Consider the following 14702-nt stretch of genomic DNA (forward strand, 5'->3'; position numbering starts at 1 on the left):
AATGGCGGATTCCCTCCGAGCTCCGGAGGGAATCGGCTTGACAGGGGGCTGGGTCTTGCCGTGCCGGCGACATGGGGACCCTTAAAAACCACAGGCACGGAGCCCGTGGACATGGTGACTCGGCAGGCACCGTAAGCGCCCTCCCGACTCGTGAAGGAGCCTTTTTAAAGGCTACGGAACGGGTGCCGGGGAGCGGCGTGGTGCTGTGAGTCCTCCACTTACCCTGCCGAGCGAAGCCGCATGACATTTGCCGGACAGCGCTGACTTCTTCCTATTAAAATTCGGACTCAAAATCAAGAACAACAACCCGTGAGTAATTTGGAAATTGGATTACAAATATTTCGGTTTTGGATTTGGCACGAGCGGGGGAGGTAAAAAAAAGGAAGTCCGTCTCCCCCCTATTGTAAGCAGTCAAGGAACTGTCAACTAAGGTTGCGGGAAGAATTGTCGTGATTGGATAAGGATATAAATTCCACGGATTTAAAGGACTAAGTTAATGTGCTGGAGGACAAGAGTTTGTTTGGATTAAGTACCACTTTTCCCAAGCCTGGGAATAACCCGTGAAAAGAGCCTGCTGAAGATCTATAGAAAACTTTTGACAGCTGTCAAATTAGCTGTCAAAGTTGAATAAATTGAAAGCTTAAACTCTAACCGGTTATATTGTTACAAAATATTGAAAGTAAAGAAAGATTGATACAAATAAATCTGATTTTTGGATCGGAAGAGAAAAGAACACTAAGTAACTAGAATCCCTCTAGAGGGGATTCTTGGACATTACAAGAATGGAGCTAAAACAGGGAATCCAGGAAATACGAGCTGGCTTGAAAGAGCTGATCTTTCTCGTGGGAAAGCTGCGAAAGATGAATGAGAAAGGCCATGTTTTGTCTACGAGCCCTTCAAACCCAAAGTTAATAGAAAACATACCTACTGAATTGGAAAGGGACTCGACGTTCAAAACACAGGCAGCTGGACAAGAAAAGGAACCAAAGATTGAGGAGGAAAAAACACCTACCAAACAGGAGGAGCAGAAAGAAGGGATGGCTGAGACGTTACAGAAGACAAAAGTGAGCTGGAGATATGCCAAGAATTATTCAAATCTGACCAAGGTGAAAGTTGGACTATTTGGGACATATAGACTTAAGAAACAGAGCTGGAGCTCCACCTTTAAACAAGTAGGCCTCGCTGGAAGAACCACGGTCAACATTGGGAAAGTACTTCTTCGATCCTGGGTGTTTAGTATGAGAGACTTTCGAAGTAACCGGCGGAAAGGGACTGAGAGAGATTGGAGAGCCTCGGACGTAAGGTCACCAGGCTAAAAAGATGGATTAATTGGATTTTGGTTTGGGATTGAAACCGGGGAGAGAAGGGTGGGGTTTAGAAGTCCAAAGGGGGTTTGATTGTTGTTTTTGCAGTGTAAAAACCATATGTTTTTTATTATTATAAGAATGGGGAATCCGTGGATGGGAAATAGTGGCAACCTTAGGAAAGGTATCTTTTTAAACTTTATTTCTACATCTCTGTTTTCTTTTTTTATATAGGGTTAAGGTATATATCTCAAAAATTGCTAACTAAATTAAATTAAGGTATAACAATGGATTAGGGTTTAAATTTACTGCAAAGAATTATTTTAATAAATTAGGGTTAAGTGAATTTAATAAACTATGCTTAGGACATTAAGGGAAAAACTTGTTTGAACAAACAATTGGAGTTGGAATACAATAAGGGGAGACGTGGGGAAGTCATGAAAAGAAGTTATTGAAAATAAGTGTTAAAAGTGGGATTTTTTTGTTGTTTTTTGTGTTCTCTTTAGGTTTTCTCTTTTTTTCTTTCTATCTTTTTTATTTTTTGTTTTGTTGTTTGTAACCTTTTGAAAATTTAATAAAGATTATTTTTTTTAAAAAAAAAGAAACTACAGTTCTTGGGGAAGCCATGGCTGTTTAAGTGGTGTAAGAGTTCTTTAAATGTATGGTGTTTCTGCAAGCTCTGTTAAATGAGAGAAAAACATCGTATTGCTCTTGGGTCTGCCCAATACATCATCTCTGGCTGTCCACAGTCATGAAATGGGCAGCCAACAAGGGTTGTGTTTATCATTGTTTTTAAAGGGAATATGTCTGTAACTAATATTTATAAAAGTTAACTATCCAGTATTGCGATCTCCGAAATTTCATTCCCTTTCAACAACTTTATTTATTTCGTTATTGCTTCATTTATGAATTGCTTCCCATGAGGCATCCCATGGAGATTTACCATTGCAAATTGCTTCATTTTGCAATGTCAAGAGGGTAGACCAAACAGTACCAAGCTACACTGCTTGGGACCTCACAGAAGATTCCATTGCCCAATTTGGCATGGTGATTCCTGGGACTAAGGAAGGGGTTTTGTTCTATAATTGGAAACCATTGGACTCCATTTTAAATGAAGATGGTGAGCTGAACATTCCAAAACTGCTCTGATTGTAAAACAATCTGATATGGAACTAATGTTGGGCTAGCGCCAGGTGTCAAAGAATCTTAAAATGTGAGAGTTGTAGGGAACCACATGGATCATTTGGTCCAACTCCCTGCAGTGCAGGAATCTTTTGCCTAATGTGGAGCTCGCATCCATGACCCTGAGATTAATATTAAGAATTCCGTCATTCAATATGGCTGCCGGAACCAGCCAGCAGGGTCTGCTCTGACTCAACGAAAATGAATTGGCTGCAGTCAGGGCCCTGACATACTTCTGGTGAGCCGCAGCCACGAAAAAGGAGCGCGAGGCTACCCTCCGGGGGATCTCGAACAACACAGGGGTCCAGAGGCGTCACGAAGGCTCCGTGAACCTCGAAACCCCAGGAGGATTATCCTGGGGGACAGAGTACCCGGCGGTGCTGCTTGTGCTCTCCTGTTTTTTAGTTTTTAACAGGATTTGAGCTGCAACACAAGGGTAAGCAACAAATCCTGTGCTGTGAAGCCTCAGGCTCTGAGTGAAAGCGGTGAGCCTCCAACAGCAGTTAAGAAGCTGGGATACAAATAAGGCAACGAAAGCAACAACAAATAGAAATCTGGCCAAGAAATTTGGCTAAGAAAACCAGCAGAATAAGAAGACGTGGGGAGAAAGGAGAAGGAGTCCACTGCAGCGGTAAGAGTAAAACACAAAAGTCAAAAAAGTGCATATGTGGTGGAAATGTCTAGATGTTAAATCAATATGGTTTGAGGTATATATAGCTACATACAATCCCTGAAAACCTCAACATTCCCTAAACCTATGAACGTCCCTCTCCTACCAATTTGTTGTTTAGAAATAGGTAACGAGATTGTTTGAACGTTTTCAAGAAGACGAGAGAGAGAATGAATATATAAGTTGGAAGAAACATAAATGCACATCATGTATACAAAAGGAAAAAATCCATAAATATAGAGTTTATAATGAATGCCTGTGTAGGGGGGACACACACACACACACACAGAAACAGACACACACACAAACAAACATTAACATCTAATAGTAAGGAAAATACAAGTAACATACCAAATAATTTGTTAGCAACCTTACTCCCTGCCCGCATTCTCAAAATAAGAAAACACAAGGCATCCAAACACCTGGAGGGCATGATGCTGGCAACTATTGCTACTGTATGGATTTCTTATTTCCCTCAAGCAAGCTTTTAAGTCAAATTTTGTACCACTGATCATTTAACTGAAGTGTGTCCACAATGTTATTGTTGCAGAGATGGTCACGGGTGGAATGGACTCAGATATAGCTCATACAAAACAGGCCCCCGTCACTTCAGTGTTACACTTTGGGTTCATTTTCTTTCCAGTCAATGCCCACTGGACTCTCTATTTATGCAGTTAATGGGGACAGAATGCTTCTGTACACATGCCAGTAAGGGGATAAAGCAAGCAAGTTGTCCCGTCTTAGCATGAGGGAGTGGAAATCATTGTTCCTCCTTTGAAGAACCCAGAGTTTTACTGTGGCGCACAGAACCCTCCTGATTCCAATATGTCCCCAGGGTTCCGCTCCTGCTGCTTGTTATCTGTGCTTTTCTCTGCCTTCCACATGAAGGTAAGTGCCTTCTCCCAGGGCTGAAAGAAGGCTGTTCACTCAAGGTATCATAGACAAAAGCAGTTTAAAAAGAGAAAGGGGACAATAGTAACTCTGAGAGACAATGTGAGGGTCAATTCACACCATCATTTCAATACAAGGAAAGCATGAGGAAACATCAGGGGAGGTTCTGAAAGCGTGGTCTTACTTAGGGGGCAAGGGGGCAGCAGGGGTGCTGGAGGTGTAAATGACTTTCAGACTTTGAAAAGCTGACATCAAGTTCATCCATTATGTTGAATTAATTAATTTAAATAGTTTTTATTGGATTTTGAGGGGGGAAAGTGCTATTAATTATTTGTGTCGTAAACTGTATGGTGCTATTATCTTCTTTGGTGGAAGGTCTGTTCTGAATAATGCATTTTAAAGTGATGGGGACATTGCGGATGAGTTTATGGATGGTGGGGATGGCCCCAAACAAGTTTGTGAAACAGTGCCATAGTGCATGCTCTGATGGATTTATGTGCATCAAGTGAAAAGTCTGCCTGTAGTAATGCATGCAGTGGTGATGCTTGCACCAGCAGTAGCACATAAGGGAAGCATGCTGCAGGTGGTGGCAGCACTGGAACTGCTGGGGAGGAGATGGTTTGGGGCAAGGAGGCAGGGAGGTCAAGGAGTTGGTGGTGATGCCTGAGGGTGGTCGTGCACTTCCAGGCTGCAACAGTAACTGAGCACTCACTGCAACCTTGACCCACCATGTCCCAGTCCCAGTGAGTGCCACATGCATGATCCAAAGACCTTTCACTTGTGTTGTAAAAGTTGCATTACTTATAGAATGAGAGAGGGACACCATTCCACTGTCAAACAGCTCTTACCATCAGACGTTTCCCCCTTGATGTTTAGTCAGAGTCTCCTTTCTTATAACTTGAAGACAATGGTTTGAATCCTACCCTCCAGAGCAGGAGAAAACAGTTTGTTTCCCCATTTCCATGTGACATCTCTTAAGACATTGGAAGATGGCTCAGTCTCAGTCTCGTCTCAGTCTCCTCTTTTCCAGGCTAACAAGCTCCTTCAAACGCTCCTCGTAAGGCTTGGGTTCCCATTCAGTGATAATCTAATCTTAAAGGGCACCAAATAGTTGATATTTTGCATCCATTCAGCCAGCATTATCCCTAATTTAAGGATTCTGCAGTGCATGGTCGTATGGAGAACTGCAGTGACTTCAAAGAATAGATTATTGCACACCTAGATATGTATAGGTGCAGCCAAAATCTACCTCTGCAGTGCCTTTCTGCTCCACAGTTGCAGGCCTTGTGCATTTGTGAAACACTGGAGAAAACTTGTATTGACCCCATCGTACATGCAATCACATTAACATGGCCTTTTGTGTTTTATCAATATCCTCATATGCATCTATAGCACAGGTAAGCAGGCAGACAAGGTGGCAAATGAAGTATAGGTCATGAAAGTTGTGGCAATGCTTAATAGATGACTCAGTTTCACTCCAGAAATCACATCTCCAAAATCTGAAAATAATATGAATGTTTTTGATGCTTTGTTGAAATTGTTTTATTGTTTATATTAATTACATTTGGATCTCATCATTCATCTGATGATTATAAAGCACTTAAAAGCCACTATGGCATGGACGCAGGATAAATAGATGATAGATTGCTAGATTGCTAGATCGCTAGATAATAGAGATAGATATAGATGATAGATAGATAGATGATAGATAGATAGATGATAGATAGATAGATAGATAGATGATAGATAGATAGATAGATAGATAGATATATAGATAGATGATAGATAGATAGATAGATGATAGATAGATAGATAGATAATCATCATCATCTTGCTCTGCTGTAGCTGTATTTGTGTGTAGCAGTTGCCTTTAATTTTTTTCAAAAAACACATTGAAAACTCTATATCAAATAAACAGAAGAAGAGAATATAGAAAAAGGTGACCATAAGCAGAAGATGCTATACATGCTTCAATTTGCAGTCATTCTTCAGGTTGTTTTTAGTTCCTGTCTACAGATCCTCATTGCAGAAGTCTCTGTCATCACAGCAGATATGTCGAGCCTCAGCTCCATCAATATCGGTGCGGGTGTTGCAAACTACAGATTTCTTTGGCTTGCAGCCTAGAATTTTCTGCTGAACTTTCCCATCTATTATGGTGACAGGCAGAATGAAAGTAGAGAGAGAAAAGGAGAAGACATTTATATTTATGCTATCTGGACACAGAGGCTACTACACCTCACATCTACAGTTTACAACAAATGAAGTCCTCTCCTGGGTCTTCATTCTCCCCACTTGTGAGTGTGGTGAAACTATCAGCCATGCTAATTACAGTATCCAGGCTGTGCCACAGTTGTGAATAAGTTGGCACACTGGCAGGGCTTTTTTCAGCAGTAACACCTTTGGGCCCATAGTACTTCTGACTCATGAGAAGACTGTCCTTGGAGCACAAAGGGGACATCCTCTGTGGGCTCTGAAAAGGGTTTTTTCATGAGCTGGAGGTGCAGCGGGGCTTTGATGAGGCTTTTCAGCTTCCTGGCTAACAGCTGATGCGCAAGAAGAAGCCTCCCTGAGCGTCACTCTGCAAGCCGCTCTGTACCTGTGGCTCGCATGCGCCAGCCAGAGAGGCAAGGCTGCATGCAGGAGGGACAGTTGCGGCTTGCAGAGCTGACATGCAGGGAGGCTTCTTCCCTGCACGTCTGCTCTGCCCATCCCCTCACAGCCCTGCCTCTCCAGCTCGTACATGTAAGCAGGAGGGACAAGGCTGCGTCCCCGGACTATTTTTGTGGGAAAAGCTGCACTGCACACCAGTATGATGAACAAGCATGCAGAGCAAATGGTTTGCATACGGAAGGTCTCCAGTTAAAATAGATCAGGTAGAGGGTGATCTGATGGACACTCAGGAGTTGCTCTTAGCTAGTGCCCAATAATGGATCATTGCTCAGTTTTGTGCCTATCCTTGAGTTTAGGCATGGTCAACTTGTTGTAGACTTCAACTCCCACTGGCCCCAGCCAGCTTGGTCAATAGCAAAGGCCAGTAGGAACTGTAGTACAACAAATCTGGAGCCTCACCTTTTCTCCATCTTTGCTTTAGGCCATGGGGGCTCTTCCGGAATGCAGGACGTTAGACATACTTACGGTTTCCACCAGAGGGGAAAAAACTTCAAAAAGAGAAAGGACTGTAATAATATGGAATTTCTGCAGCAAGAAATATCGATGAAATTTTCATGGCCAGCATCATGTTCCTGATTGCCATGTAAGTATAGCAACATAGGTTTCCTTATGAAGGTATTTCTGTGATATATTATACCACCCTTCATGATTATATGCAATGGGGAAATGTAGAACTCTTACCTTTGGTCACTGTGTAGGCATGGCACACTTGTGTTTTAGGTTTTGCCGAGCATGTAGCTGCTGGAGGGCGACATGGACTCCCTTCAGATGGGGCCATGCAAAGTCGACATGTCAATGCATCTGCATCAAAAGGGAGAACCTCAAGGTTATCAGAATACCAGTCTTGAAAGTCAGGTGATAATAAATGGGTAATCAATGTATAAGAACACAAGAAGAGCCTGTTAGTTCAGGCCAATGGCCCAGCTGGTCCAGCACCCTGTTCTCACAGAGGCCCAACAGACCCCTTTGGGAAGTTCACAAGTAGGACGTGAGCTCAATAGCACTTCAGCCACTGGTGAATCCCCTGCCTTTAGGAGACATATTGCCTCTGACAGAGGAGGTAAAAAATGCTATAGAGCCCCTTTCAGACTCTAAGATACCAGCCTTCAACCTCAAGTGTAATCTATGTAGAAGAACCTCAGAAGATCAGGAGAGTGGCCCATTGAGTTCAGCATCCTCTTCCCACAGTGCCTGACCAGATGCCCACAAGTAGGACCTGAGCTCCACAGCACTTTCTTCACTTGTGATTGCCAGCAACTGGTAATCAAAGGTTTATTGCTTCCATCTGAAAAACTGTCTCCCAGCACTGGGGAAGGGAACTTACCTCCAGAAGGAAGGAAGAGGCTAACACAGATACCAAGGAGCAGCATTTGAACCATGAGGGACATCTTGCCACAGCAGAGCTCTTGGTTACAGAGGAGGCAATGGTGATCTCCACTCACTTCTACTGGGGCGGACAAGCAGCTTCCTTTTATCCATTTGATGATGTGCTTGTCCAGATACGCTTAAGTGCACTCCATCCCTATCAGATACAGAGGGTCACATGGGCAATGGCTTGCAAAATAACAATTGCACATTGTAATGATCACATTCTAGTGAGCATGAAGCCATCAACATATGTACAGATCAGGGATTAAGATTGTAGTCACCAGTTGCAAATCCAGGAAGTTAGGAAGCATTCAAGCAAATATCTTCAGTAGTCTATGCCAGGCTTGTCCAACTCCTAAAAGACTGTGATCTACTCCCAGTATAAAAAAACTGGCAGTGATCTACCCATTGTCATTGGAGGGAGGAGGACCGTGTGTGGGGTGGGTGGATTGCCCAGAGTTGTTGAGCTTTTTGGGGGGAGGATTGCACAGAGTTTTTTTAGCTTTTCCCTTGTAACATTTTGAACACGATAAGGATCCCGTGATCTACCAGGATCAGCCGGGGTCACGATCTACTGGCTGGACATCCCTGGCCTATGCAATTCCACAGGAAGAATCAAAAGCAGCTAGCGAGGCCAACTTTGAAACACCTGTGGTTGTAGAATGAGTTTTCCCTATGTTCAGATCTATGCTATACATTGACAGCACTCTTATACTACTTTGGGTTTCAGAATCCTCGAAACTGTAGCTAGTTAAGAGTGCTGGGAATTATAGCACTATGAGGTCAACACCCTTAAGAAACTACAGTTCTTGGGGACTTCCGGGTTGGCGCAATCGGCTAATGGCGGATTCCCTCCGAGCTCCGGAGGGAATCGGCTTGACAGGGGGCTGGGTCTTGCCGTGCCGGCAACACGGGGACCCTTAAAAACCACGGGCACGGAGCCCATGGACATGGTGACTCGGCAGGCACCCTAAGCGCCCTCCCGACTCGTGAAGGAGCCTTTTTAAAGGCTACGGAACGGGTGCCGGGGAGCGGCGTGGTGCTGTGAGTCCTCCGCTTCCCCTGCCGAGCGAAGCCACATGCCATTTGCCGGACAGCGCTGACTTCTTCCTATTAAAATTCGGACTCAAAATCAAGAACAACAACCCGTGAGTAATTTGGAAATTGGATTACAAATATTTCGGTTTTGGATTTGGCACGAGCGGGGGAGGTGAAAAAAAAAGGAAGTCCGTCTCCCCCCTATTGTAAGCAATCAAGGAACTGTCAACTAAGGTTGCGGGAAGAATTGTCGTGATTGGATAAGGATATAAATTCCACGGATTTAAAGGACTAAGTTAATGTGCTGGAGGACAAGAGTTTGTTTGGATTAAGTACCACTTTTCCCAAGCCCGGGAGTAACCCGTGAAAAGAGCCTGCTGAGGATCTATAGAAAACTTTTGACAGCTGTCAAATTAGCTGTCAAAGTTGAATAAATTGAAAGCTTAAACTCTAACCGGTTATATTGTTACAAAATATTGAAAGTAAAGAAAGATTGATACAAATAAATCTGATTTTTGGATCGGAAGAGAAAAGAACACTAAGTAACATTCAGATGGAGAATGAATGGAAATTTATTTAATGACCAAAAGATAATAAAGAAGGCGAAAGAGACAATCAAAGAATATTTCAATTAGAATTTAAACAAAGGAACACCTATAGAAACGGTATGGGATGCAGGAAAGGCCATTATGAGAGGCTTCCTAATTCAGAAAAATAGCCACCTAAAAAAAGAAAAAGAGAAAAGGAAAGAAGAAATCTTATTACATCTTATGGAGAATGAAAGACAGCTAACTATTAAACCAGGAGATGAAATAATAAAACAAAATATAAAGATGCTACAAGCTCAACTTTCTATGATAGTGAACCAGGAGATTGAATGGAGGATTAAAATGATGAAACAAAAGAACTTTGAATCAGCTAATAAGATAGGGAAATACCTACCGTGGCAATTAAGAGAAAGGGAAAAAAATATGATATGTAAGATAAGCTATGGAGAAAGGACAGTGGAAGATCCAATAGAGATAAAAAAGATATTTCAGAAATACTATAAGGAATTATATAAAAGAGATAATGAAATAGAAGGTTATTTGGAAAAACATCATTTGCCAGACCTTAAACGTTATTATGAATCAGCTGCTTTTTGTTGGCTGAGAGAATGGCTGCTTCTTGAATATACGGAAGTGTTGGATTTAGAAGGTTTTAACAATGTATTTGGTTGGCATGCATATTTGTGGTATGATAAGGTAAAAGCACATAAAGCATTTAAAAATCATATTGTTAGAAAAGCATTGCTTAATGTTTGGATAAGATATAAGGATTTGTTAGGGGGGGAAAAACCAAGATGGTTGTCACCAATGGAAGCGAAGGCACAGAAAAAACTCAATATGGAGGCCAAATGGCCGAAATATTGGGAAATTCTGGAACAAGATGGAGAGAGAATAAAATTGCAGAGCTTTGAAAAATTGAAAAACAAAGTGCGAGATTGGCTCCATTATTATCAAATAATGGAGGCATACAATTTGGACAAAAAAGTTGGTTTCCAGGTGGAAAAATCAAAATTGGAAACAGAATTGTTACATCCAAAAATCAAGAATTTGTCAAGAATGTATAACTTGCTGTTGAAATGGAACACTTAGGATGAAATGGTGAAATCAGCTATGATTAAATGGGCACAAGATGTTGGACATAAAGACTCTCCTCCCTGGAAGAGAGGGGAGTGGTTGTGGGCGGGAGCCCGAGCTCCGCCCCTAGCAGGGGGCATTAGCCCCCTGCCTCCTCCTCTCACCTGGCTGGTGCCCACGCCCCTCGGCAGGCACCCAACCAGGTGCCTCCGTGGGGGCGTTTACAGCAGCCTTTTGCTGCGGCACCAGCCTCTCCTCAGCCTCATTCTTTGCCGTCGTGAGTCGCGAGTCAACTGGATCTGCTGCTTGCAGGGAAGTATTCGCGTGGCTCGGAAGCGGGAGGGGGAGAGTGTGATCGTGCCGATTATTTGCCTTATATTGCCGGTTCCTTTGCTGTTGGCATTCTCTCCCAATTCCTTCCTTCCGCTTTTGTTTCTTTTCCCTGACTCTATATCGTGTTAGCCAGTTTGGGTGAGTGTGTGACGAGTATTTCCTTTGCTTGGCAGCCCGTTCACTAAGCCACTGTGTGGGTGTCTGCCACTGTGTGGGTGAGTGTGTGACGAGTATTTACTTTATTTTGTGCCGCCTTCTCTTGGCGGCCAGACCTGGGGGGCCGCCACTGTGTGTGTGAGTGTATATTTCTTTATTTCCCTAGCACGCTTTATTCGGTTTCAGCAGCGTTATTGTTGGCGTTAGCCCACTTTATTTGGCTTCAGCAGCACTATTGTTTGCCCTAGCCACATGGCACTATTTTGTATCTGCTCACTAGTGTAAGCATCCCACTGAACAGCTGACGGGCGCGTTTCCTCTGCGTTGTGAGTTATAAGCGATCGCTTGAGACCAACCCCCCCCCCCCATTTAAAACCCGGCTGCTAGGCAGCGCCATCAAGCAACCCCGCATCAGTGAGTGTGTGTGGCCCAGGGATTTTTAACTTCTGCTCAATGTGGGGCGCGTCACTGTGAGTGAAGAGTGTGTGGTTTGGTGAAATGTGTGTGGTGTGCGTACTCTGACCCTTCGTTGGCTTGCTCCTCCCCCCCCCCCATCGCTGGCCGGTTCTATACCTTCAAAACCACCAGCCTCTCTCTTGCTGTTTAATTGTATTTGGTTGAGGAGATTTCATGAAGACAGGCTGCTTCTGCCCCTGGAGGCTCATTTTACTTGAAGAACCTATTACCCCCCCAACCCCCTTCGTCATTCCCTCCCCCTTCCTTACTTGTTTATCTCGTTTGTAGAATTGCATTCTGTTGCCATAGAACTATTGCCGGTTTGCAAATGACTCATTCTGTTGCCAGAGTAGCAGCTGCTGCCTAAGGGCAAAAAAACACAGTAGTTAACGAGCGGTAGTTAAGGGCTTTGTTCTTCGGCCTTCTCCTTTGTAAGAGGCAGCATTTCCCCAGGCTGCATCCCCAGAGTTAATCTTTGTCCTTTGTCCTTAGCGGCTGAAGCGATCGCCAGGCTGATTTACATTGTTGCTTGGCAGCTGCTGCATTCATAGCCCCCTGGTTTGAAGAACAACAGGAAGCATTGTGGCCTGAAGCTAGCATTTATTGTGTCCTGCCTTTTGTTTGGGGAGCTCCAGGGGCAAGTTGCCTTGACTTTACCCTTATCGCTGGAGCCCCTTGTCTTCCTATTGCCTGCCTGTTGCCACTGCTCACTTTATTCCAGTGTTCTCCAGCTGGGGGAGTTTTTTGCTGTCTGACAATTGATACTAGGAATCGGTGGCAGTGATATTATTGTTGTTATTTAATAACCACTCAGTAATTGATTATCTTACAGAGACAGTATATTAAATAATTGCACAGTGACATGAAAACAACAGTGATACCCAATTCAGATTTCTTTAATAGAATCATTGGCAATTAAATTTGCAATTAGAAACATTTGATACTTTGAAAACTGTTGGTGATACTTGAATATTATCATTTAAGAATTGCTCAACTTTACATTATTTAACAGACAATATAATCGATACAATTTGACAGTGCTAAAGAAGTTAATTGTTTTGACATCAGTTATATCAATTCATCACGAAATTTGATTAATAGCACCATTTATAATTAACCAGTTTAGGGATAAATATTAACAGCAAGAAGAAATTGGATCAACAATAGTAGCAACCAGCTGTTAATTATACTTGAATTAATTAGGAAACTTAAGCAATTTTATTAGAAACAATAGCGTCTAATCAATAATAGTGATAGTAAATTAATAGTTAATTAATTAATTAATTATTATTAATAATAATTTAATAAACATAAATAAATTTATAAATAAATAAATAAACTTGCATAATCCGATAACCCAAGCCAACAAGCAGCAGTTTCTTTTATTGTACGAAGCGCATTTCATGGCTCCTAAGAGGAAGCGCGCATCTGAAGCAGCACGCAACGCGGCTGGAAACTCATCCCGTGGGCAACAGGGTAGGAGTAACAATCAAAAGCCCATTTCCCATTTCCTCAATGCCTTTAGGTCATTTATAGACGATTATGAACAATGCTTCCCTGACGAGAACCCAGCCCTCCCTCTTCTCCCGATGTCATTCCGGATACGCAGGTGGTTCTGGAGAGTTCACGATCTTCCCAATGGAACGATCTACCTAGCACATCGGCTGCCCTCTTTAATGATTCCCAATTGACAATGGCAGGCGCGAATCTTAGGTCAGAACCGGTCCAGACCAGGTCCCAGTCACAGTCTTCGGCATCCGCATCTCATGTTCGGGGGGAAGGCGACAACTAAGTCTGCTCGTGATAACAATCTAGTTGCTTCTAGCTCTTCTAATCGCTCGCAGGACAAGCGGCCCAGGGTGCAGTTGCCTGAATCAGCCTCGTCATCTGCTGCAGAGGACGAGCAACAGGAGTTGGAGGATGCCCCCAGTGCAGTGTCGGAGGAAAAGCCTTCGGGTAAGAGGCGCAAGAAGAAGAAACACACTTGCAAGAGAAGCAGGTTGAGGAAGAATGACACGGATGACGAGACAGGTACTTCTTCCGAGTATGATAGTGATGCATCCCTGGGCTCCTACTGGGGAAAAGGAGAGGAAGTGCCTGGTCTTCCAGACTGGGCGCTCTCAAGGAGGGCCAATTGCCACCAGAAAATTTGGGGGAACCCAGGAGTGGAAGGTGTTGGTTTCTGAATGGCATCCTCAATTTCCTGTTGTGTTATTTCATAATTCAAGATTGATCTCTTCTCCTGAGATAGTTCTGGTAAGCCATTAGCTTTTAAAAATTGATCCATCTCAGACACTTCCTCAGGCCCTTGCGTGTACAATTTTTTAAAATATTTCTGGAAACACTTTCTAATTTCACCTGGTTTCTGAATACTTTTCCCTTCAACCTCTAGATTGGTAACATAGTTTAATTTTTGTCTTTTTTTCAACTGCCATGCTAGCAGTTTCCCACATTTGTTCGCTGATTCAAAAGATCTTTGTTTCATCTGTTTGATTTTCCATTCCACTTCTTGGTTTATCAATTTCGTATATTGTGACTGGTGGAATTTAATTTAATGAAAGTTCTGATTCTGAGTCTGAAACTGAATTGGATAATTCAGAGGATTTCAAGAGTGCGAAAGCCTCTATGCGACCCTCTGAAAGCTCTGATCAAGAATTGGAAGAACCATTGTTCACAATAGGTCACTTTTCTCCTAAGAAGGAAGAGGAAAGTGTTGAGGACTTAAGGCTGATTCGCAGGTCACAAAGAGCCACAAAAGGCAGACCTCCAAAGAGATTTGCTGGTGAATTTGCTAAGACAGCAGTAGCAGCTGTTAAAAGCTCCAAGAAGGTATTTGAACCTTCAAGTTTCCAAGAAATCCAGGATTTGGATTCTAAGGAAGCTGAGCCATGGTTAAATGCCATGAAGGCTGAGCTTGATTCCTTAGAAAGGAACAAAACATGGGAGCTAGTTCCAGTAGTTCCAGGAATGAAACTGCTTGGAAGCAAATGGGTCTTCAAAGCGAAGACTGAT

At 43.0% G+C, this 14702-nt stretch overlaps 1 protein-coding gene and 1 long non-coding RNA gene across 2 annotated transcripts in view; both read right to left on the reverse strand.

The window, feature by feature from the left end:
• The window catches only part of LOC309529790, a 56000-nt gene that overhangs the window by 25126 nt on the left and 16172 nt on the right, over positions 1-14702 (reverse strand). The gene's annotated exons all lie outside the window — the stretch shown is intronic.
• LOC309528618 (uncharacterized protein) lies at positions 5834-8226 on the reverse strand. Its single transcript, XM_082216202.1, has 3 exons — positions 8042-8226; positions 7399-7518; positions 5834-6194 (listed from the first exon to the last, which is right to left on the reverse strand). Exons 1-3 carry the CDS (start codon positions 8103-8105, stop codon positions 6058-6060), a joined length of 321 nt encoding a protein of 106 aa, XP_082072328.1. The 5' UTR covers positions 8106-8226; the 3' UTR covers positions 5834-6057.

This window comes from Podarcis vaucheri, assembly GCF_965113315.1.
Source record: "Podarcis vaucheri genome assembly, chromosome: 3".
Lineage (NCBI taxonomy): Eukaryota > Metazoa > Chordata > Lepidosauria > Squamata > Lacertidae > Podarcis > Podarcis vaucheri.

Excerpts from the sequence above, each read along its gene's own strand:
- LOC309528618 (XM_082216202.1), bottom strand. The coding sequence starts at position 8,105 with ATGTCCCTCATGGTTCAAATGCTGCTCCTTGGTATCTGTGTTAGCCTC. Across the intron at positions 7,519-8,041 it reads CCTCTTCCTTCCTTCTGGAG|ATGCATTGACATGTCGACTT; the intron begins GTAAGTTCCCTT and ends CTTTTGATGCAG. Across the intron at positions 6,195-7,398 it reads TGCCTACACAGTGACCAAAG|ATGGGAAAGTTCAGCAGAAA; the intron begins GTAAGAGTTCTA and ends TCACCATAATAG.